Raw genomic sequence first — 25,048 nt, 5'->3', positions numbered from 1 at the left:
TCCTTACTTGCCCCTTGCTTTTTGGAATAAAGCCCTCTTTTTGTTAATCTCCTCGTCTGCCGTCTTGCATTTGAGTCCTCATCTTTTCCCCACCGTGACAATGTTTCCTCGTAAGTTTGGAGAATTCCCCATTCACCGGCAGGGGAAATCCCCACACACCTCAACCACATACAAACGTACCAAAAGTTAACTATACCAAACTATCATCAGTAACTTAAGTTAAATTAACACCCATTATTAAACAAAATAATTAAAAAGAAGAAACGAAAAGCACACACTCTACGTCTCACTCTCACACAAACTCCCAGCATGCACTCAGAGAGAGAGAGGGAGACAGAAAGAGAGAGAAACAGCATTTTAGCGTCTAACATTTACCATCATTGTTACCTGTGACCATAGTGACTGTAGTGCAGAAGTAGTGTCAATACATATAGTCTTTAATTAGAAATGTTTTCTGGTGTACAGAAAAGTAAGTTTAGTAAAAAACAACCTCAGTTAACTCTCAACGCTATTCAACGTTGTTCTTGTTCCGGACACAACTCTCGCTTTGGGTGTATAGGGATTGGATGCTTTGATTGGATATACGCATCATACGCATACTCCAGATTCACAAAACACATGTAGACTGGTTGGGTCCTCCGGGGTCCTTGCGAGAGTGAAGAGTTGGTCCGTTGTTCCACGGCCATGACGGAATCCGCATTGTTCCTCTTCAATCCGAGGTTCGACTATCGGCCGAACACTCTTTTCCAGTACCTTGGAGTAGACTTTACCAGAGAGGCTGAATAGTGTGATACCCCTGTAGTTGACACACACTCTCTGGTCCCCCTTTTTGAACAGGTCACCCCGGACTGCCACCACCTAGACACTGTCCCAGACTTCCACGCAATGTTGACAAGGCGTCATCCAAGACAGAAATCCAGAAAGCCCGTTTGGGCTTACCAGGTCAGACCAGAGTCTTCCCCCACCCCTTGATCCAACTCACCACCAGATGGTGATCAGTTGACAGCTCCGCCCTTCTCTTCACCCGAGTGACCAAAACATGCGGCCTCAGATCAGATGATAAGATCACAAAATCAATCATTGACCTTTCACCTTTAGCCTCTGCTGCCCGGGTCTGGTCCGTGAGTGGTGGGCCCACTGGATGGATGGATGGGAGTCACCACAAAGCTCTTTTGGGCTGTGCCCGGCCGGGCTCCGTGGCAAACCCGGCCACCAGGCGCTCGCTGTCGGGCCCTCCCTCTTGGTATTACATCCTGAAAACTGAACTTGACAACCAAGGACATATCACTCACAGAATGAGAGGACCCCTCGCATATATAATGGTAAACTTAGTCGCCCGTTTATTTGGTACACTAAAACTAATGCAGTCCAAATACAACAGTCCTGCAATGAATATTAGTTTTTTGGTTGAAGCTGAATGAATCAGCTCGCTTAATAAATGCACTATTTCCAGTTGACATCCTCGGTGTGCAAACTAGCAGCAGTGTACCAAACAAAGATGTGTAATAATTTAAATGAGTAGTCAAGATTTGGTTACATCTTTGCACTTGAAGTAGCTAATGCTTAATATAACAATGTAGCCAAGTGGTCGAGTTGTGCAGTTTAAAAGTCTACTAGACAATGACTGATTGACTAGACAGCATAGTGTTTATACCGTTGTGGTTGGAAAGTCATTGTATTTCAGTGTGTACAGAACATGCTCTTTGTTTGCTGAAGTTTGCAAAGAAAACTCAAAAAGAGAAAACCCCATGTAAAAAAAATTGTAGAACATTTTATTTCATTGACAGTACTTCAACACTAGAACACAGAATTGAACTTTCCCTGTGTTTTCAAAAACTTAAGACCACAAATGAATCCAACATAAGGCAAATGTGCATGTCAGATTTTCCAGGTAAAATGAGGAAAGAAAAGTACAATCACCACAGCTGTAGCCTATGCCGAAAACGTGCGCACACAGCAAAAGTATTAATACACTTTGGATGACCATTCTCACGTACCTATTTCAGCTATGTGCAGCTCATTGTCAAAATATTCTCTCTTTATTTGTGAAATGATGGTCATCTAAAAGGTAATTTGGGAAATCCTCTTGTATGATGACTTACTCAGAGCCAGATGAGAAAATTGAAACCAGTATCACCTGTGTGGGGTTAACGTAGAGATTAGCCTTGGATGTTTAACCCAGTTTAGCACAAAGTCTAGCAAACAAGCTAGCAGCTAGCGAAGAAGCTAGTCTGGCTCCATAAAAAGTACTTCTAAAAAAACCTCCAAACTAATTTTATTTACATTTTGTATTGTTTATGTAAAACAACGTTGAAACTAAAATATATTTGTGACAAAGACCAGCTAAGTGCAGTGACCGTACACAGTAGGGCCGATGCTTTTTATTCAAAATTCAATCTACAGTTTAGACAGAATACGTATTAGGTATGTAACGATCTCTCTCAAACTAAAATTCCAAGTGTACAAGCACAACAGGCCTACCCTGCACTCCAGAAGGGGGCGTTTGTAAATGCATGGTCACTCTGGCCTGCCTGTTAGCAAACTAGCTATTAACTATAACTATTGTTGTTCCCTTTGCTAACGCAACAATAAGAAGCAGACGTGACCCGCATACATTCAGACTCTTTCAAAATAGACCCATGGATAATAAGAACCGAGCCGAAATGGGGTTGACCTGAACTGACCAAAATAGATGATAGCCTATTTTGAGTCAGCTTGGATCCAGTTAGGTATTAGAAATATTGACATGTAGACCCTAGAGGAATGGGATGAGACTGCACAGACTATCATTTGGACCTGGCACGCATGGATTCCCACGTTGGTTCTCAGTTAATATAAACCAAGTGGACCAATGATACCATTTTAGTTTAGTCCCAACTCTGTTGTCAAATGAACTCAACTGACCCCTAGAGTTCACTCTTGTTTTGTGACAAACTTGCTAAATATCAAGACGTAACATTTAAGTTTTGGAGTTGTTGCAAGTTGTATTTTTCCTCATTGGACTGAGGCTAAGAGCAGTCCAGTGCTAAGCTAGGCTAAACACTTCCCAGATGCACAGAGACAAATCTGAAATCAACCTTTAGTGAAGTGAGTGAAACAAGCAAACTTCCAGATCTTTCCTAAACTGAATGTCTTTTAAATATTATCTATGCACACCGACAAAATCACCATTCAGAAGTCGGTAGGCATCTCTCAATCTGGTACTGCATATGAATGAATCACGAGTAGTCAATGTTTTTACACAATCACTCAAAGAGCACGTCACCGTTGCACCAAAAATAATACAGAGAACATCTAGCATAGTCTTCTTCATCAATTATTATTATTAAGTGTTTCCCAAAGTTGTGTTTTTGAGACAGCCAACACAGAGGACAGAATTGTGCCAGTTCTTTAGCAACAATGACCTGAAGATTAACACTTTATACGAAACTGACACAGGGGAAACAGAGGACCATAAAGCTATTGTTATGGTTCCTGAAATGCATACAGTGAAACTTTATTTAGAAAAGAGAACTTTACAATAACAGTGTTATACAGAAATACTGACACAATGACGGCAAAGGAATTTTAGGGACAAACACACTGTGACCATCTGGGTCCAGCTGACAGTAGATAACGTTCTTGAGGTAATCACTTCAGGGATAAAGAGACGGTCAAATGTTCACCTTATTTTGGAAAAGTTCAGAGAATTAAGATTTTTAAACAATCTACCATAGAAAATAATAAGGGCCTCACACATGAAACAATAAAACACTACATTTTCTATTATTACTGTATGCAGACACACACACACACACTTATTTTGTCGTACTTCCACGTGTACAGTACACTAAACCACAAAACAACGTTCAAATGTAGGCGTTATTACAGAGAGATACTGTGGCTTACATTCACATGGTTTTTCTAAATGGGTGAGGAGTGTATGCTTCCTGTGCTCCACAGATGGCGGCGGGTCAGGTGCGAAACTACAGGCAAAAAGGGAGGCACATTCCTCTCCTGAGGCAAAGGGGTAAAGGAGGACATTTTCTTTTTTACTTTTTCCCTTTCTTTTTTTTTTTACGACAGACTCTCGCACCTCTTCAGCAAAGAATCCGGGGGCCTGGGGTAGTAGCCGGTTGTGCAGGGTTTGTCGGGAGAAAACCGGGAGAACTTGTAGTCCAGGGGGAGATCTAGAAAGAGTCAAATCAAACAGGAAAAGTCAATGGCAGGTTATCCAGTACATGTGCAGGACACCTGTATTTTAATGCACCACTCCTGAAAGCATAAAGGTAATGTTAAAGAGTCATGATTTATTATTCAGTGGAAAAGCACCCTTTGTTCTAAACAGCAGGTAGTAATCATGCCGGAGACTGTTGGACTCATTGGTGTTTGATCTGTTGCCTCCTAAGAGACAACTCTGGCACAAAACTATTACAAATAACAGGTCTGCAAAGTGTTGTGGGAGGAAACAGAACCCCTAAAAATGTTTCTAATTTGAACATGTAAATGAAGCATTCTGCTCCAGTTTTAAGATTAAAAGGGAACATATATTATGACTTAATATTTGTTTATATTTCTTACTCCACTACTTTCCATATCCTTAAAGAGCACCATCACCAACAGTCATGTTCCTGTTTGTGATAGGGCAGGAGCTCAGTCCGTAGGGAACCGGAGGGTCACGTCCCCTGTTACGGCCACGGCCTTGTTTATCTGCGGGGGATTACTTTGTGGATGCATGCACCTTGTGTCCCTATTTAGATATGCAGATTTGGATGTGTGACCGCCGCCCGCTTGATTGGCTGCGACACCTCCTCCTCCCACCTCGATGAAGACCGGCTGTGATTGGTGTGCACCTATTCCGGCTCTCCAATCCGAGGCGCACGGGAGAGACCGGTGACTACAAATGCCAAGCCAGCTCGACAGTCGGGGCTGCTGGTGTTGTCAGCCAGATGCCTCGTACTTGTGTGTGGATACTAGAGTATCGTATATTGTTGGTTGAAATTCTGTGTACTGTATCCTAGGTGTTGGAACTAGATTTACCTTTGCCGTTAATTGATGAGAAGTGCAGTGTTTTCTGTTAGACTTTAGGGTGCCCCGTTGCTGTTTTATGTGTTCTTCTGTTATCAAGTTTTCACCCCGAGTTTGTTTTGTTAGTTTGGCTTTGATGCCTTATTTGCTCTTGTGTTAAGAGCCCTCCTTTTGTTCTTTGTGGTGTCGTCAAAAGCAATTGTTTGTCAAATTGTCCACCATATTTAATAAATATATCTTATTTTGCCATCAATATCTGGTGTATGTTACTCCATTTTCCCTCGCCGAGCCGGGGTCGTAACATCCCCGAACGGACCAAATAAGGAGTGTGGTACTGGTACCTGGAGAAGTGCCAATTCGCCTCTGGGGCACTGCCGATGTGTCCTTGAACAAGGCACCGGATCCCCACACTGCTCCTAATACTAAGATGGGTTACATCACTGTGTGTGCTGTGCTGTGTGTGACCATTAACAGAGGATTCAAAAATCCCTCATTTCCATTTCCACACCCACTTCACGCAGTGATTGGCCAGGTGTGTGGAGATAAGAAAGTATGTAGAATTTGAAATTATGAGTCAAGTTTTCTTTTTTATTCACATAACTACTGCAGTCACTTTTCTTATGTACTCGAGTCCAACACCATCAATGCCTTTGAAGTGTCTTGCTACTCGCTCTTGTCTGTCATCAAGGCGGTTTGAAACAACTAACACTTTTGCCTTTAGACTAGTGTTCATTTTGTCCCTTTTTTAAATTCATTAAAAAATTTAGCCTTAGTCCTGTATCAACTGTCCTTCTTCATCTTTGCTGTATTTTATTAACCTCTTCCTTCTTTTTTTCTCAGTCAAAGAAAATTAACTATTTTAGTTTGGCAGTCAGTGAAAGCTGCTGACATTTGAGTCTTTTTTAGTTCAAGTTCTAGTTTTTAGTTTCAGGAAATCTAGTCTAGCCACAATATCATGTGCTTTCTTTTTCCCAAAAGGCCCTGTGACACATATCCGTATGACAGAAACGTATACCGCCGCATAGGAAATATCGGCAATAGGTTGATATAAATTAAGGGTAAGTTGTGATCGTTTGAAGGACGTATTTGTCAGAGTCCAAATACGTCCAACTTTTCCACAGCGGTGCTGACGTATACATAATGAATACATAACAAATTATTATACGTATGTCAAACATTGATAGCGTATCACTTACTTATTTAAAACGTATCAGAGCGTCTGACCAACGGAGCTGGAAAAGTGCCATCTGGTTCACGTCATGCTGATGCTGGAGAACGGCTAAAATGCTGAACGCTAGCTGTACTGTAGAAACACGTTTAATAAGTTACTCCGTCGTCAGGCATAATGTTAACATAGGGTAGGAATAGGTTATCCAATTGTTATCAATACATTGGCTGTAGGATTCACCATCAGCTGACGTAGCCTATATCTAACGTACCTCTAACGTAGTCACATAGGTATTTACGTACTGTATTTACGTAGGTAAATATTCACCTACGTATTCCGTATTCACGTATGTCTAACGTAACATAACGTCTGCATATCTTATGAAGTACACGTTGGGTATACACGTATACACGTTTGTATAAGTAAGTGATGCGCTAGGTTAGACATACATATCTGTATATGTTCACTTTTACGATCCGATCCGATGAAAGGTTGGACGTATTTGGACTCTGACAAATTTTCGTATGCGCATACATTTCTGTCATACGGATATGTGTGACAGGGCCTTTAGTCTGTAAATTAGATTGTGCTCATTGTGTGCAGCCGCTGTAGTCTTGATATGGGGCACGCAGCAAGCAGTAAAACCTTTTTTTCCTACACGACATTTTAGTCTCTTTAGTCTTGTCAATGAAATCTTGTCCTGTCATGTGGAGCTGCAGTGCTGTGACAATTGCTGTTCGTATAACTACAAACTGTGTAGATGTTGCATTCCTGCTCAAAAATAAAGAAGGGCTCTTTAAAATGTATTATAATTATTACTGTTATTATTTGCACCTTCTGTTTTTGCTCTCCTTTCTCCATCAAACCACTGCAGATGTGTAACAGTGTCTCTAATGTGTCTCCTGTCACATACCTGCTATGTGCTCAACACTAGGGATGGCCATGGTGCTGTATTTGTGAATGCAGTGGCAGCACCAGGTCAGTTTCTGGCTCTCCTCGTCACCTCCTCCGCTTCTATGTGAGTCGACAAAGTAGGAGCCCCACTGCTTGGACACATCAGAGGGAGACTTCATGCCCTGCTCCTGTGGAGAAAGTCCACACAAACCAAACTATGTAACTGTGTTCAGATCATTCTCAGACATGTGCAGACCTGATAAAAGGAGCTGGGAATTCCACCCTTACAGCCACTTCAAACTGGCTTTTACCCAAGCAGCTTTGGGGGTTATTTCGAATACAGTATGAATCATTATTTCTGAGAAATCCCCTGCTCTCTTACCCATAATCACTCCTACAACATCCATGCATTTATTATACACGGAAAGAGCTGATGAGCACTGATCTTTGTGACAGCAGAATGTGATAAGACTCAAACCTCACTAACCAAAATGATACATTTGAGCTTTGCACATGATCAGTTAATGTCATCAGGAACTGTTACATGGTATTCAGAGACGATAAAAAACATCTGACAGTGTAAGCATCACATACAAATATTTCTAAATATAATATTTGAAAAGGAAGAAAAAACAGGAGGATGGAGAGTTTCTTTCAGCACATACAGTATATCTCAAAAGTGAGTACACCCTTTAGATCTTTGCAAATATTCTGTTATATCCTTTCAGGGGATAACATTATCCTACTGAAACTTTGATATAACTTAAAGTAGTCAGTGTGCTGCTTGAATAACAGTATAGATTTATTGTCCTTTGAAAATTACTCAGTACACAGCTGTTAATGTCTAAACAGCTGGCAACAAAAGTGAGTACACCCCATAGTGAACATGTCCTAATTGTGCCCAATGATGTTGTTTTCCCGCCCTGGTGTCATGTGACTCGTTAGTGTTACAAGGATTCAGGTGTAAATGATAAGCAGGGCTGTTAAATTTGGTGTTTTGGGCACAATTCTCTCTGAATGCTGGACAACATGGCACCTCATGGCAAGGAACTCTCTGAGCGGCTGAAAAAAAGGATTATTGCGCTTCACAAAGATGGCCTTGGCTATAAGAAGATTGCCAACACCATGAAAATGAGTTGCAGCACAGTGGCTAAGATCATACAGCGGTTTTCCAGGACAGGTTCCACTCGGAACAGGCCTCGCCAGGGTCGACCAAAGAAGTTGAGTCCACGTGCTCAGCGTCATATCCAGAGGTTGGTTTCCAAAAATAGACGTGCGAGTGCTTCCAGCATTGCTGCAGAGGTTGCAGAAGTGGGATGTCAGCCTGTCAGTGCCCAGACCATACGCCGCACACTGCATCAAATCGGTTTGTATGGCCGTCGCCCCAGACAGAAGCCCCTTCTGAAACCGATGCATAAGAAAGCCCGCAAACAGTTTGCTGAAGACAATGAATCCAAGAACATGAGTTACTGGAACCATGTCCTGTGGTCTGATGAGACCAAAATAAACCTGTTTGGGTCAGATGGTGTCCGGCGTGTGTGGCGGCACCCTGGTGAGGAGTACCAAGACAAATGTGTTTTGCCTACAGTCAAGCATGGTGGTGGCAGCATCATGGTCTGGGGCTGCATGAGTGCTGCCGGCACTGGGGAGCTGCATTTCATTGAGGGACACATGAATTCCAATATATACTGTGACATCCTGCAGCAGAGCATGATCCCCTCTCTTCGGAAACTGGGCCGTAGGGCAGTTTTCCAACATGATAATGACCCTAAACACACCTCCAAGATGACAACGGCCTTGCTGAAGAAGCTGAAGGTTAAGGTGATGGACTGGCCAAGTATGTCTCCAGACCTAAACCCAATTGAGCACATGTGGGGCATCCTCAAGAGGAAGGTGGAGGAGTGCAAGGTGTCCAACATCCGTGCGCTCCGTGATGTCGTCGTGGAGGAGTGGAAGAAGATTCCAGAAGCAACCTGTGCAGCTCTGGTGAATTCCATGCCCAGGAGGGTTAAAGCAGTGCTAGATAACAATGGTGGTCACACAAAATATTGACACTTTGGGCACAATTTAGACATGTTCACTATGGGGTGTACTCACTTTTGTTGCCAGCTGTTTAGACATTAACAGCTGTGTACTGAGTAATTTTCAAAGGACAATAAATCTATACTGTTATTCAAGCAGCACACTGACTACTTTAAGTTATATCAAAGTTTCAGTAGGATAATGTTATCCCCTGAAAGGATATAACAGAATATTTGCAAAAATCTAAAGGGTGTACTCACTTTTGAGATATACTGTACCTCTGACATAATTCAACACAGATGAGAGGAATCAAAGTCGTCACTAAATATACTGCTTACGACATCTTCATCAAGATTTCATCTGTGTCAGTAATGTTGTTCTCCTGCTGCTTGATTCACTAAAATAACAGGCTGATCTGCAAGATTTTAACTAATTTAATTTATTAGAAAACATAATGTTTAAAATAATACACACACGTACTCTATGTAAGCTCAGCAGCCAAATGCTGTTATACTACAAAAAAATCTGATTTACATATGTCCTTATCATGCTTAAATAGTAGTATACTATACTCCTTATATACAGTAAAATACAGAGTAACTGGCTCTGAACTGCAACACAAGTACTCGGCTGTGTCTTCACTTCCATGTCTTCTGTGGATCATTAACAGGTGAGGATGCTGTAGCCCGGCCTCATGTCCCTCAGTCTTTACAATGATATCACATGAGAGCTTCAACGATTATTTGATTAATAATCGCCAACTATTTTGATAATCGTAATTTTTCATGCAAAAATTCAGCATCTCAAATATGGAGACGTGCTGCTTTTCTCTGTTTTAGATCATATTAAAATAAATATCTTTGTGTTCTGGACTCTGCCTCTACGGGAACCATCACCTTACCGTGGTGGAGAGGTTTGTGTGTCCCTATGAACCTGAGAGCTGTGTTGTCTGAAGCCTTGTGCCCCTGGTAGGGTCTCCCAAGGCAAATTGGTCTCAGGCGAGGGGCCATACTAAGAATGGTTCAAAACGACCTCATGAAAAAAAGGGAAAGAGAAGGAGAGACCCTGCCCGGAGGAAGCCCGGGGCCCCCATCTGGAGCCAGGCCCAGAAGGAGGGCCCGACAGCGGGCGCCTGGTGGCCGGGTTTGCCACGGAGCCCGGTCGGGCACAGCCGAAGAAGCTACGTGGGCCCACCACTCATGGGAAAAAACGCTGGGGTCGGGTGCGCTGTCACACGGGTGGCAGTGATGGTCAGGTACCTCGACGGACCAGACCAGGGCAGCAGAGGCTGGCTCTGGGGACATGGAACGTCACCTCTCTGTGGGGGAAGGAGCCGGAATTAGTGCGGGAGGTGGATCGCTACCAGTTGGATCTGGTAGGGATAACCTCTACGCACAGTCTTGGCTCTGGAACCATATTCCTGGATAGGGGTTGGACTCTATTCTTCTTCGGAGTTGCCCAAGGTATGAGGCGTTGGGCGGGTGTGGGGATACTCACAAGCCCCTGGCTGAGCACCGCTACGTTGGAGTTTACCCCGGTGGACGAGAGGGTCGCCTCCCTACGCCTTCGGGTTATGGGGGGGAAAACTCTGACTGTTGTTTGCGCCTATGCCCCAAACCGCAGTTCAGAGTATTCGGCCTTCTTGGAGACCCTGAATGGAGCCCTGCAGGGGGCTCCAGTAGGGGACTCCGTAGTCTTGTTGGGAGACTTTAACGTGCATGTGGGAAACGATGGAGACACCTGGAGAGGCGTGATTGGCCTCCCTGATCTAAACCCGAACGGTCGTTTGTTGTTGGACTTCTGTGCTAGTCATGGAATGGCCATAACAAACACCATGTTCGAACATTAGGATGCTCATAAGTGTACGCGGTACCAGAGCACCCTAGGCCAAAGGTCAATGATCGATTTTGTGAACGTATCATCTGATCTGAGGCCGCATGTTTTGGACATTCGGGCGGAGCTGTCAACTGATCACCATCTGGTGGTGAGTTGGATCAAGGGGTGGGGGAAGACTCTGGGCAGACCCGGTAAGCCCAAACGGGTAGTGCGGGTGAACTGGGAACGTTTGGAGGAAGACCCTGTCCAGGAGATCTTCAACTCACACCTCGGGCAGAGCTTTTTAGACATCCCTGTGGAGGTTGGGGGCATTGAATCTGAGTGGGCGATGTTCAAAACCTCTATTGCTGAAGCTGAGGTGAGGAGCTGTGGTCTCAAGGTCTTAGGCGCCTCAAGGAGCGGTAACCATCGAACACCATGGTGGACCCCGGTGGTCAGGGAAGCCTTTCGACTGGCCGGGTTATGTTATCCGGAAGGACTCTGGAAACAGTTGCAGGGTACCGACGGACTCGCCCTTCGAGCAGCGGGTGTGGGAGAAGTTCGGAGAAGCCATGGAGAAGGACTTCAAGGTGCTTCTGGAAAACCATCCGGAACCTCAGTAGGGGGAAGCGGGGAACCATCAAAGCTGTGTACAGCAAGGGTGGGACCCTGCTGACTTCGACTGAGAAGGTTATCGGGCGGTGGAAGGAGCACTTTGAGGAACTCCTGAATCCGACTAACATGCCCTCTATGGAGGGGGCCTGGGAGTACGCTCAACCGGTCTACATGTGTTTTGTGGATCTGGAGAAGGCGTATGACCGGGTCCCCCGGGTGATACTGTGGGAGGTGCTGCGGGAGTATGGGGTGAGGGGGGTCACTTCTGAGGGCCATCCAATCCCTGTACACCCAAAGCGAGAGTTGTGTCCGGATACTCGGCAGTAAGTCGGACTCGTTCCCAGTGAATGTTGGCCTCCGCCTCTTTATCACCAATCCTGTTCGTAATTTTCATGGACGGGATATCGAGGCATAGTCGCGGAGGAGAGGGGTTGCAGTTCGGTGGCCTGAGGATCTCATCGCTGCTGCATCAAGTACCTTGGGGTCTTGGCCGGAGAATCGGAGCAGCGGGGGCGGTATTACATTCGCTTTACCGCACCGTTGTGACGAAAAGAGAGCTGAGCCAGAAGCCAAAGCTCTCGATCTTCTGGGCGATCTTCGTTCCTACCCTCACCTATGGTCATGAAGGCTGGGTCATGACCGCAAGAACGAGATCACGGGTACAAGCGGCCGAAATGGGTTTTCTTAGACGGGTGGCTGGCGTCTCCCTTAGAGATAGGGTGAGAAGCTCAGCTATCCTTGAGAGACTTGGAGTAGAGCCGCTTCTCCTTTGCGATGAAAGGAGCCAGTTGAGGTGGTTCGGGCATCTAGTAAGGATGCCACCTGGCCGCCTCCCTAGGGAGGTGTTCCAGGCACGTCCAGCTGGGAAGAGCCCCCAGGGAAGACCCAGGACTCGGTGGAGAGATTATATCTCCTCACTGGCCTGGGAACGTCTCGGGATCCCCCAGTCGGAGCTGGAGGATGTGGCCCGGAGAAGGGAAGTCTGGGGTTCCTTACTGGAGCTGCTGCCCCCGCGACCTGACCCCGGATAAGCGGTAGACGATGAATGGATGGTGTTCTGAACTGATAAACAAGACATTTAAAGACATCACCATGAACCGGAATGGACATTTTAAACTATTTTCTGAAACGTGCTGTACAGCTGTTATAGAACAAACAATTAATCGATTATGAAAATAATTACATTACAGCTCATTACCAGCTCCACATCACATCACATAGCCATCAAATGAATATTTAAAACCCTTTGTACATGATTTCTGTTTTTAATATGAGTCACATTAAACAGCATTTTCAGTTAGCTTAATTAGCTAGCTACAGTGGATAAAGTCTGCCAGCAACTGGACCGGGAGCTTTGGATGATTTAATATAATTATTAAATAATCATTTTAAATGGTTATTCTGAATCTGTTTCCGGTTCTAAAAATAAGACCATGCTTGTTTGACATTACCAATACAAAGTTGATTTTCAAACTTTTATAGTCTGATGTAGCTTTTTAGTTTGTCTCAAAGTTTTACTTTAAAATTAGATTGATTTTTTTTCTTAACCAGTGTCCATTATTCAGGAACATTTAAACATTTGTTGTACTTTCACAGTTTATTTACATTGGCAAAAGATAAAAAAAACAGGTTGTAACTCGTATAAATCCCCAAGAATGACGGCTATTGGATCAGAGGAGCGAGCTGTGGATGCAACTTTAACGTTATCTTTTCCAGGAGGAATGACGGAGGCCGCTTATCTGGCCAGATTGCACTTAAAACATCGATGCAGCAGAACCACAGATATCATCTTTTTCATCTCCCACATTCTTCTTCCTTGTCAAAACCCACATTACCCATAATGCAACTAGGCCGCAGACAGTTGGCTTAGAGAATGGGGTGTTAGCGGCTAAAGTAGCCACCATCAGACATCACCGCTAAACGGAAACAGCTGCTTCAGTGAACTTACCTCAAACTTTCCCCTTTTCTCCAGCGGCTCCACTTGGGCCTCATTAGACATTGCTGCGTCACTCTTCGGGACCCCCTCCCCCTCCATTTCCTCCACGATCATCACGGTCTCCCACTTCCCAAAGCTGCAGGCAGGGAACATATCCGACCTCATGCTATCTCCAAAGTACACTACCTGTAGAGGGAGGGAAAAAGAAGGTGACAGCTTGTTTACTTTCAACAGCTGCACAATAGTTCCAGTGCCGTGGTAAAGTTGCACTTCTCTTAGCAGTCGGCTGACATATGTCTTATGGCCCCCCAGTGTAAACCAGACCAGACATGATAAGTCTGCAAAACTCATCACAACTTCTTTGACCATCACATCTCTTTTGTTCTCCACGTCTGGAAAGAAAAGAAAGCTGAGACGCATTCCAACAGTGAAGTGCAGGCGCATGCCGCTCATAGCTTTAAAGCCCATTTCAACAACCATTTATTTTTATTCCCTTTTAAATGTGAGAGGATATGAAGTGAGCAGTGGAGAACACTGCATATTAAAATGAAAAGACACAGAAATTTGCGGACATTCTGAACACAAAGTGAAAGGCCAGTTCACAGGAATACTGAACAATAAGACTGTTTGGATTTCTTTCATACAGAATGCTTAGAAATGAGGCTTCCTGTAAGGGTTAGGGCTCAATAAAGGAGTTGACTACTGACATGTATCACTGCTGGCGTTACTACTACTTTACTCATGTACCAGAAAAAAAGCAGTACCACATGCAGTGCTATTAAAGGATAATTCTGGGGTTTTTACAAATGCTACCTCCTTTCTGATGTATTATTTTCTACATTGGTTTTCAGTCATTTCTGTACCATAAGACAACACACTCCTCAGGGTCACTTGAGCAGTTAGATCATTAAAGTGACTTCTGAGTTAGCACTAGTTTCAAAATGACATTACATTTGTAATGTAGCAATCAGTTTAGGTCAATAAGAAAAGCCCTCACAACAATGATGAAACTTTGACTAAATTAAAGTGGATGTGTTGTATTGTGCAACTAAATGCTTTTAACAGGAACTAGAGATCGTAGTTATTTTTGAAGATATGGTTTTATTGTATATTTTTTCTGAGTTGTAGGCAAGAAAACCAAAGTATCGAGGATCTGTAAAGCTGAGGGGAAGGGGTGATAACTCTCGGTGTTTCACTATAAGGGACTCACATCACACATTTGAGCTCTTGTTACTATAAAAAACAAGTGCCACTCAAGTAAAAAATAAGAAGCCGTTCTAAAGCAAGGCCTTCATGCCTGGATCATATTCAGGATGTAGTTCCAGGCTGACAGTTGTAATATTTATGTTTTCCCCCAACCAAAGCCAATATGTAATGAAATCTGAAGACGTGAACCTGCATTTCGGCTCAGTGTGAAACCTAGCTGTGTGGAACAATCATCCAATGAAATATAAAACCTAAAATCTGGGATGAACTTGATAACACAGAAGCTGCATCATGTAATCCCTTTCTAGCCATCACCAACGTGTGTGTGAGATCCAAATCAAACCTCTCTGCAGGAGTCAGAAGGCTATAAAGAGGATGTAAGGCATTCCAGTAGCACCGTCTGGTCCCCCCCTCAGAGCTGAGCCGTGTCTCAGGCCGGCCCTCCCATGTAAACAAACATGGGGGGGGGGGGGTCGAGAGGGCGCGTAAGCGTAAGCGTCTTTGTGTATCTTGAAAAGTGGTATATAAATTAAATGTATTATTATTATCACATTTCCACTAAACCTTCCCAGAACTGCCCACAGCTGGTCTTCACACCTTAAAAAGAGTCGTGGCTTCACGATGATAAATGTTTACAGAAGCTGAGGATTCCAGCACAGAGGCAACATATTACAGAAGACATTCGACGTGTATGGACTTACATTAGCCTGAACCACACTGAGCTCTGCATGAGGGAAAGCACCATGAAGTGAATCAGAATTCTCTTACAAACACACAAACACACACACACACACACACACACACACACACACACACACACACACACACACACACACACTATGACACTGTTCATTGGTTGTAAATGCAGCCATCAGCTGTTGTCTTTTATCCTTAACCCAGAGCATGACTTGCTCTGCCACAGTGCAGCTTATACTGGCATAGGCCCATGCTAGGACTGGCCAACACAGTGTTATGCATGGCCATTTAATGACTGGATTCAAATCTACTCCAATATAATACACAGAACAGTGCTTTGATACACACTCTATACATAATGTATGTAGTGGTAGGTGGTCATGCATTCTGAAACCTCAAAGAAAAATTAAGTTGGGACTTGAAATTGGCTTTCCCCAAACAGCTCGGCTCAATACTAACATAAATATAAGATAATAAGACACATTTGAAAACACGCACGTAACTAAAACTGTTCAAACTACAGTTGATAGGAACAATACAGGAATGGTGTTAACAGAGTGCCTATTTTAATTTGTTGAGGGAGAGGATTACAGATTGTTTGTAGCGGCATCCAGATGGCAGTAACTGGAAGGATTTCTGTCTCTAATATATTGTTTCTCAAAGTCACGGACCACCTAACCCAAATATTCAAAAAGTGCTGTCCGCGGACCACTCTTTGAGAAAGACTGCTCTAATGTAATGTCTTATGTGTATAAATCACTGATGCTCGGGGCTCAAACGTCAAAGCTGAAGGACAATGTTTCCCCGATGTTGAAATATTTTTATGTTAATGATGCTGGACATATTAATTGCCCAAATAAAAAAAAACCCAGTGTTTTTCTTTGTTTATATTCCTCCACTTCAGGAGTGCACTGCATTTGTTGTGCAACCCTGTGTTGCATAATGACAATAAATTATCCTTGAATGTAAACGACTGGAAGGTGAAAACAGTCCGACATCTATTGGTGTATTGTTGAGTGAGCAGGTCATGGACTCCAGAGAGACTCCCCTGTGTCTCAGTGTCTGATGGCTGTCTCACTGGTGACATAGTTCATCAAGGCTCATTGTCCTGAGTGTGTTTTAGAGTCTACTTCCCATCCTCTTGCTATCAGAATCAGCTTACTGCAGCTTTAAGATGACATGTAGTGTGGGCCTGTGGCCCCTGTCTCTTATCAGCTCATCACTCAGAGGAGCAGTTAAAGCTGAAGCCAGTCCCAGGTAAACAGAGCTGCAGGCATGCAGGGGCCTTAATGAGCCTATTGTGCTGCACACTGTGTGGGCCTGGAGCACAGGGAGAGGAGGGGGCCAACAAGACAAAAGGACAAAACCCCATTTTGTCATTTACTCTCTTATTTAGTCTCATATTCAGATTCTGCCAACAGAATGAGATGATTACACATGTTTTCAATGCAGTTGAGACCAGGCAGAATAAAGCAGGTCCACATACTAAATGTAAGAAAAGTGACCAAAAAGTTATTTACATTTTGTTGAAGGATTTAAGATCCTTTGACTTGGTTTACAAAGTAGGACCAATAGAAATGAGAGGGCGTTGCCTTGGCTTGACAGATCTAGTGCCACTTGACATTTGGAGGATAACTTATCTTGACTTATAAAATGTCAGCCGATAAAATTATGACTCACTGGGACTAGGGTTCGAGATTTTCAAGGTACCCTAACCGGAAATATCACAGTTTCACGGTATACAATTTTACACTATCTTTTGTATTATTAACAGTTACTATGATACAGAATTATGTTACATAACAGTTATGTTAGCTGCACTATATAATGTTAAATTAACTACTAAATGAAAAATAATATCAGCTGTAAGCTTTTAAAATAATGTCCTATGATTATCAAGAACTAACATATACTGTAGGTGCTGCTATCTGGAGCTTTAACTCACACACTCAATGTACACGGTATACTATCTGCTAATTTTAATGCCGCAGTAAACCGATGAACCCTGATATTGTTATACTGTTACAACCCCAACTGGGACAGTGCACTATCCTGCACTTATTTATTAAGAAAGCTTTAACCTGCTACACAAAGCCTCACCAGCTTCTCCATTGGCTTACTACACTAATTTCACAATTTGGTCCTCATTTGGTCATGATAGCCCTGAATCCAAACTCCTCTGTCACTGATAAAAAACATTTCAGAATGATCATAACTACCCTGAATCTCCATAACAGTGTCCCATCAGCTCCACCATGACCCCATCAGCTTCAGCACTGTGCTGAGAGGGGATTGTAATCTTCCCTCAATGCCTCCATTCAGCCCACCTGCAATAAGTCCCGTCAGGTGAAAGTGGAAAGAACTAAAAACACAGAGTGCCTCAGGTCACCCCGGAGGAGTGTTTAAAGCAGCTATAAGTGCAGGTTGACACTGAATTCCACAAGAGCTTTCTCCACGTGGCTGCGGAACAGAAGGTGCATTGAGCAGAGTGAGGGACGAGGAGGGGGGGACGGGGGGGCTGCTCTGCCTGATCTGTCCCATCTTTCTTTCTTTTATTATTTAGTCCTGTGGGATACTACAACACCCACAAGCTTTACCCTGTTAGCAGAAATAGAACTTGCTACCAACATTAGCATGGAACTGAATGAGAGTGGTTGGAAATTAATCAAAGTATGTGAAGTAATTCTTTATCAAGAGAATAATCATCAGGAATAACTAAATGTTGGCGAGACTGTGGAGAAACTCGTGCACATCTAACCCAATTCTTCTGCTCAGTTTTCCAGAGGGTTCTATAAGATCGGACTGTGTGACACAGCTAATATGACAGCTTCCTCCATTCTCTTTCTCTCAGTTCCCTCAATAGTAAACAACACAGAGTCTTTTTAACACTGCAAATTGTGTGTTAAATTTAACATACGTGGAACTCACCGCATAACTGGGACCTTGTCTTGCTTCTTCATCTCTCCAACATTGCTATCAAAAAAAGAGAGCCTATAATGCCCCCCACAAATATTAACCATAATAAAAAGAAAACTGCTGTAATAAACACTGGTTATGTGCCCTAACTCAGTTTTTTGTTGATAAATGAGCATTGTGATTGATGGCTGTGTGACTTTTATGCCTCACAAGTCAGACATGATGTCATTCCTTAGTGTTGAGGAAAAGACTGTTGAAACGGTTAAATAAAAAGTATTACGAATCAGTAGTCACTTTTATTTTTAGGGCTTTCACATGAAATTCTAATATTTGTGTCATCTGACAGACACAATTGTGTATTATATGTATTTCAAAATGAAATCACTGGTTACCAAACCTTTGGAAACTGTGACACCCCTTCATATTGCATTTTTCACACACATAAGCATACAGTACAGTCATCCTCTTGAGCTTACTGCACTGTTTGATAGCTTTTCCCTACAGATGAGGCATTCCATTGCGGGACAGAAAGCTTCCCCTCCCCACACAAAGCCGTCAGCCAAGTAGCTTTCACTGGACTGTCTAATGTGAGCTTTTGTGGCTCAAATTCAGACTGCTGAGGGCTGAATCAAGTCTATTCACTATGACATTGTGTGTCCTTCTATCTGTACTCTGTAGTGTTGTGCTTTGTCTTTGCCTGAATACTTTATTTAATTTGTCTAGAAGCACAATACAAAATATTCTTAGGAGCGGCAGTAAAGCATTAAATATTCACAATCTTTTCCTTCCTTTGATATTTCTGACTGCAATGCACATGGACACTTTGGATGATTAACCTTTATTCATTTTATTACCTGTTTTTCTGGTCTCAGAATGTGAAATAAAATTGTATTAAATGTAAATCTAGTAAAGCTTTTATCAGGCTAAGTTCTCTACCATACCTGAGAGGTAAAAGAGAGCTCTTTGGTCTGTGTAGAAATCGTCCCTAAGAATGGGCTGCTTTGTAAGAAGTATGAGGGGAGTTGGCTGCACTGTGTGGCTTGTTTCATCAGTGAACTCCCAGCATGCTGGCACGCAGCGGACCTGTCAACAGTCAAGCCAAGGGCCACGTTCCTCCTCTCCATCACACCAGTGTGAATCTCCCTGAGCTGATTTATCGTGAAGCCCTCATCTCTTTTAGCCTCTGCCAAAACCCAAAGTTGGAGTCAACCTCAAAGCGAGCCTGGGATGTTGTTCAGCCAGAGGACTGACTCCTCGCTCTTGTTACATACAGTACGAGGTGGCTGGCCTACCTTGGGCTCTGGTTTGCCCGTCATGGTCTTGAGCAGCTCGTGGAGGTGCGGCCAGTTGCCCTGGGAGTACCAGCCGGGTTTGTCCAGCGATGGAAGGCCCTCACTCTCCTCCACGTCATTCACTGCAGAGGACAGAGAATCAGACACCACAGTTGGACCAAACAGCCAGCTGCTACATGACCACACAGCCTCGAGTCCGCCTACACCTCACCACAGCACTCACCAGCCGGCCCACATGGAGACAGAATAGCAGTGTAAATTATATGGACTGTGAGCTAGTAAAGCAGTGGTGCCAAACCTGTGGGGCAGGGCTTCTCTAATGTTAAATCTCATCTCCATCTCAGTTGTGATGATTAACAGACTTTACTCTATATCCACCAAGTGTAAAATCTATTGGCTAAAACGATTGTAATGAATATGTCCCGTAGATCTGCAATCTCTCTTTCTTCATGTGTTATTGAATGTACTGTAGGGTGTGACGGAGAGCGAGCTGTACCCAGCATGCCGTTCCCTTCTCAATACACCACACAGTGTGTACATAACGCACTATTACATCCCGAAGATCTCAGGAGCTCACACTCCACTCTGCACTTCCTCCGGTCCTCAGCAAGGACAGACAGACATACAGAGACAGAGAAAATACTAAAAGCACATGCCTGAATGTATCTGTGGAGTAATACATTGTACAGTATGCTCCTGACTGGTAAAGCAGTGCCTGATGCCACCTAAAATATCTGCTCTTTAGAGGTTGATTTAGCTGTTTGACCTGTTGCACTAAAAAGCAGCATCTCACATTTGAGTAACGTTATGTCTCTGCCAGTAATGTTAGCTAACATTATAAATTAACATTAAGAAGATCATCTCATCTCAGCAGAGCAGTTGTGACCGGGCCGTCTCAGCCCAACACTGCACACCACGTGCCAGACAGGAACACTTCCAAAACCTCAGTTACCCTCTGAAAATGTGCGTTCATCCATGCAAAACACCCTGTCATTCTGAGCTCAGAATAATGACTGAGGATTTTCCACTTGATGGCTATATCTATATATATGGCTAAGTTATATGTTTGCCTAGAAGAAAAAGTAATTTAGTTAAAAGAGTCCAGAAAGGTCCAACTGAGAATAAGAGTGCTTTCTGTTTGTGCATTTAAAACACTACATTTAATGTAAAGTGGTACCACAGTGATATAGTATATATATATATATATATATATATATATATATATACACACACAGTATATAGTCCGGATCAAGGGAAAGAAAGATACCTTGTTGCATTTTAGTTTTGGTCCGGCTCCTGTTCAGACTTTAACAAACTAACCAAGAGAGTAAACATGAAGTTATTCAGACTGAGAGGTAACTCGGTGATTGGACAGTTTTGGCAATTGTCATCCTGTATCATCAGCACATCATGTGTGTAAAAGAAGAAAACATTTATATAAGCTTTACTAGTATTATGAGACATGTTAAGAGGAAGAGACAGTACTGCTTGGGGGCTTATTACTGTGGGATCACTGTCACACACTTTGTAATGGACTTAATGAACTGACAAAGTACATGGAGTCAGATACAAACACAGCAGCTTTAACCTATTATTCAGGAAACATACCCGTGCTGACGTGCATACATGTTACCATGGCTACCATATTATGTGTATAAATAGGTTATATACTGATGTTAAATATGCTATAAATATTATGTAAAGAGTGAAAGAACAGGGATGAGCATTTGTTGTTGATATTCATCAAGAGCAAACACAGAAGTGGATTTTACCTGCAGGCTGTCTTGCCCTTACATTATACAAATATTGTACATGTTGAACAGGATGGAGTCAGTTTTCCTTTCCACTGACCACACGGGGCACTTACTATGAATTATTGCAGCTCCAATCCACAATTATACAGTCCAGACTGTATTCAAACAACCATGACTTTATATGGCCTCAAACGTCTAAACAGAGGGAGCTGAGTTGTGGACTCTCAAGATCTCCATAGAAAATAAAAGGTCATTTATTAACATCGACACCTACCAGGCTTATATTAGGCTGATTCAACAGGGGTAAGTTTTTGTCAATATAAACAGATTCTGTGTGGGATACCCCAATATTCTGTATATGAGAGGATGACTGTCAAAATCCGTAGAGCAAGAATATCATCATTTCAAAACTGTCCGAACATTTCGTGGTTATTTACTTGATGTTTTCTTTTAACTTGAAATCTGTGAAGTGATGACATGAACATGCAAATGGTCGAGTTATCTATGTGGCCATGATATTTATGCAGCTTCATTCTTGATTCAGATTAATTTAATCTGTCTATTGTGAGTCCCTCAAGTTTATGGAGCAGCAGCAGAGAGAGAGAGCTGTAGTAGTAGCAGCAGCAGCAGCAGCAGCAGCAGAGAGAGAGCTGTAGTAGTAGCAGCAGCAGCAGCAGCAGCAGCAGAGAGAGAGCTGTAGTAGTAGCAGCAGCAGCAGCAGCAGCAGAGAGAGAGAGCTGTAGTAGTAGCAGCAGCAGCAGCAGCAGCAGAGAGAGAGCTGTAGTAGTAGCAGCAGCAGCAGCAGCAGCAGAGAGAGAGCTGTAGTAGTAGCAGCAGCAGCAGCAGCAGAGAGAGAGAGCTGTAGTAGTAGTAGTAGTAGCAGCAGCAGCAGCAGCAGCAGCAGAGAGAGAGAGCTGTAGTAGTAGTAATAGCAGCAGCAGCAGCAGCAGCAGAGAGAGCTGTAGTAGTAGTAGTAGCAGCAGCAGCAGAGAGAGAGCTGTAGTAGTAGTAGTAGCAGCAGCAGCAGCAGCAGAGAGAGCTGTAGTAGTAGCAGCAGCAGCAGCAGCAGCAGCAGCAGAGAGAGCTGTAGTAGTAGCAGCAGCAGCAGCAGCAGCAGCAGAGAGAGCTGTAGTAGTAGTAGTAGCAGCAGCAGCAGCAGCAGAGAGAGAGCTGTAGTAGTAGTAGTAGCAGCAGCAGCAGCAGCAGCAGAGAGAGCTGTAGTAGTAGCAGCAGCAGCAGCAGCAGAGAGAGAGAGCTGTAGTAGTAGTAGTAGCAGCAGCAGCAGCAGCAGCAGAGAGAGAGAGCTGTAGTAGTAGTAGTAGCAGCAGCAGCAGCAGAGAGAGAGCTGTAGTAGTAGTAGTAGCAGCAGCAGCAGAGAGAGCTGTAGTAGTAGCAGCAGCAGCAGCAGCAGCAGCAGCAGAGAGAGAGCTGTAGTAGTAGTAGTAGCAGCAGCAGCAGTTCCTCACTCTCACTGACAAAACCATGGCATTCTACAGGCCACCACAGGTTCAAACTGAGGTTAAATATGCTATAAATATTGTGACAGGAGTGTGAAAGAACAGGGATGAGCATCTGCACATGTGACACACACACACACACACACACACACACACACACACACACACACACACACACACACACACACACACACACACACACGTTGTAACAGCTGACAGTAGACCCCGTATGAATGAGAGGTATGTGGTCTGGAGCTCAGAGGAGTGCTAGCTGATGAGCAGCAGCTTTGAAGACATGCTGTGGCATTATCACTGAAATAAGAGATAATGATGAACAACACCTCGAGAAGCCTGAGGTTATGAAGTGATTTATGGAACACCTCACTCTGCGGTGATTACAGCACACTTTAAAAAACAGTCTTGAAGGTTTGTCACAGCCATATTTCTTAGCCCTAGGCTAAACTAAACACAAGCAGAAAGAAAGCCCAAGGCTAGTTTTACTTTGTAGCATATTTGTATTCATTACCCCATGACTAACATACGTTAAACCCAGGATTCTGAGTGAGGAATGAGCACACAGTTCATTAGGATTTCATTGCCTTGATTCACCCTGTGTTTATAATTCGCATAACAAACTTCGCATTTGCACATGCCAGAAAAAGAAAAGACAGTTCTGAAATATTTTGTATATTGTATGCACAAAATAATAATTTCTGCATACAATATAAAATAAAAGTAAGTATTATTTTTATTAGGACTGAAATTCAATGAATGAGTCAATCAATATAAAGACTTTAAATCATTCTCTTGTTTTGTGTGCACAGCTGTTGTAGCAGTGATATTCGGTGCTTTCAGATAAGGTAACGTTTATCTAGTTGAAGAAAGAATTCAACCGGATGCCATCCAAAATAATGTTTAACAAAACCTCTCCAAGCTTTTATTTGGGACACAGTTTGTTAAGTTTGTTAACGCGTTTACAAGATGCAGTATATTTGCCCGATCACATGCCTCATCAAAATTCATATATATTTTCTTTCAGGTTCGATCTCTTTCTGTAATTATCCTCCTGGCATCCTGGCAAGTCTTGTTAAATATAGCAAGGGGGAGACATAAAAGCTAAACCAAACCTTTAATGTATCTCTTTGTGGTTTGTCAATAGGTTACTAGTAGTCAAATAAACTATAACACTGGAAGTGACCTCACACAGATTTCATGTCTGGCTGAAAGCTGAAATGTTGCTGTCCACAGTGACAGGATCTGGGATATTGTTGCATACAACAACTGGATATTGAGTGGACGTGCTACAGATGGAGGAACAGCGGGGCACTGAGAGTCTCACAGCAGGTAGAGATGAGGTGCTGCCACAGGTGTATTCTATCTATTTGACTGTAGCCCATCCGTGACTGACATCAACCACTTGTATCTGTAAATGTCGGAACTCTACAGGAAGTGTTGGGCGATATGATAGTATATACCGTGCGGCAGTAGAAGTGTGTCCATCGGTAGAGATTTGGCAAAACTGCTTGCACCACGATAGCTATTCTCACGGGTTCGAACCCCGCTGCCTCGCAAGGTAACTGGATTTGGGCAGACATGGAGGAGGAGAGTGAAGTTGTAAATACAAAGCAGGTGGAGGTTGAAGAAGAGCTCTGGTTACATGATAACCAGACATTTGCAGTTTATTTTGCCTGTGTTTTGTCAGCTTTTTGAATGGAAGATGAGCAAATCCTGCTTAAAAAGTCTTTTTTTGGTATACTCTAAAGTTGCATTTTTGTGAGTTTTATATTGCTTTATCCCAGCAGTTGTATTTAACCTTGCTATAACACAATGGCTAACTACCTGCCCTACAATACAAGAACAATTCTGCTGCATCATTGCTATATCCTCTACATCAGTGGTCCCCAGCCACCGGTCCGAGGGTCATTTGGTACTCGGCCGCACAGAAAGAATGAATAAAAAATATTTTATTTTGAAAGAGGTTTTATTTTGAAAAATCCCCAGATACATCCGTCTGTGCGTCCGTGTCTCGTCTCAGTTACGTGATACTTTACTTCAAAAATTAAGCCCACAAGCAAAAAATTAGTGGAAAACAAATGTCTTAGAGCTTTTTTGGAAAAGGGAAAAGACCCAATGAGGAGAAAGAAGAAGAAGAGCCTACGACTTCCAAGAAAAATAAAGCTGCATTTAAAAGACAATACCAGGAGTCACTTAAAATACGAGTTTAGCGCTACAGGTGATTCTCATGCGCCGCTCTGAATAATACACAGGCT

General features: G+C 43.2%; 1 protein-coding gene across 1 annotated transcript in view; it reads right to left on the bottom strand.

Annotated features, from left to right (window-relative positions):
* Positions 1-1,744: 1,744 nt before the first annotated feature.
* nt5dc1 (5'-nucleotidase domain containing 1) overlaps positions 1,745-25,048 on the bottom strand; it is a 66,670-nt gene continuing 43,366 nt past the window's right edge. The window contains exons 9-12 of the mRNA XM_029425176.1: positions 19,568-19,689; positions 13,470-13,643; positions 7,089-7,257; positions 1,745-4,169 (exon numbers count right to left, since the gene is read on the bottom strand). Of these exons, the coding sequence (XP_029281036.1) occupies positions 4,057-4,169; positions 7,089-7,257; positions 13,470-13,643; positions 19,568-19,689 (578 nt within the window). The 3' untranslated portion in view covers positions 1,745-4,056. The remainder of the gene's footprint in view (positions 4,170-7,088; positions 7,258-13,469; positions 13,644-19,567; positions 19,690-25,048) is intronic.

The sequence above is a fragment of the Cottoperca gobio genome, chromosome 24 (assembly GCF_900634415.1).
Source record: "Cottoperca gobio chromosome 24, fCotGob3.1, whole genome shotgun sequence".
In the NCBI taxonomy this organism is placed as follows: domain Eukaryota; kingdom Metazoa; phylum Chordata; class Actinopteri; order Perciformes; family Bovichtidae; genus Cottoperca; species Cottoperca gobio.
This window is presented reverse-complemented; position numbering and strand designations above follow the sequence as displayed.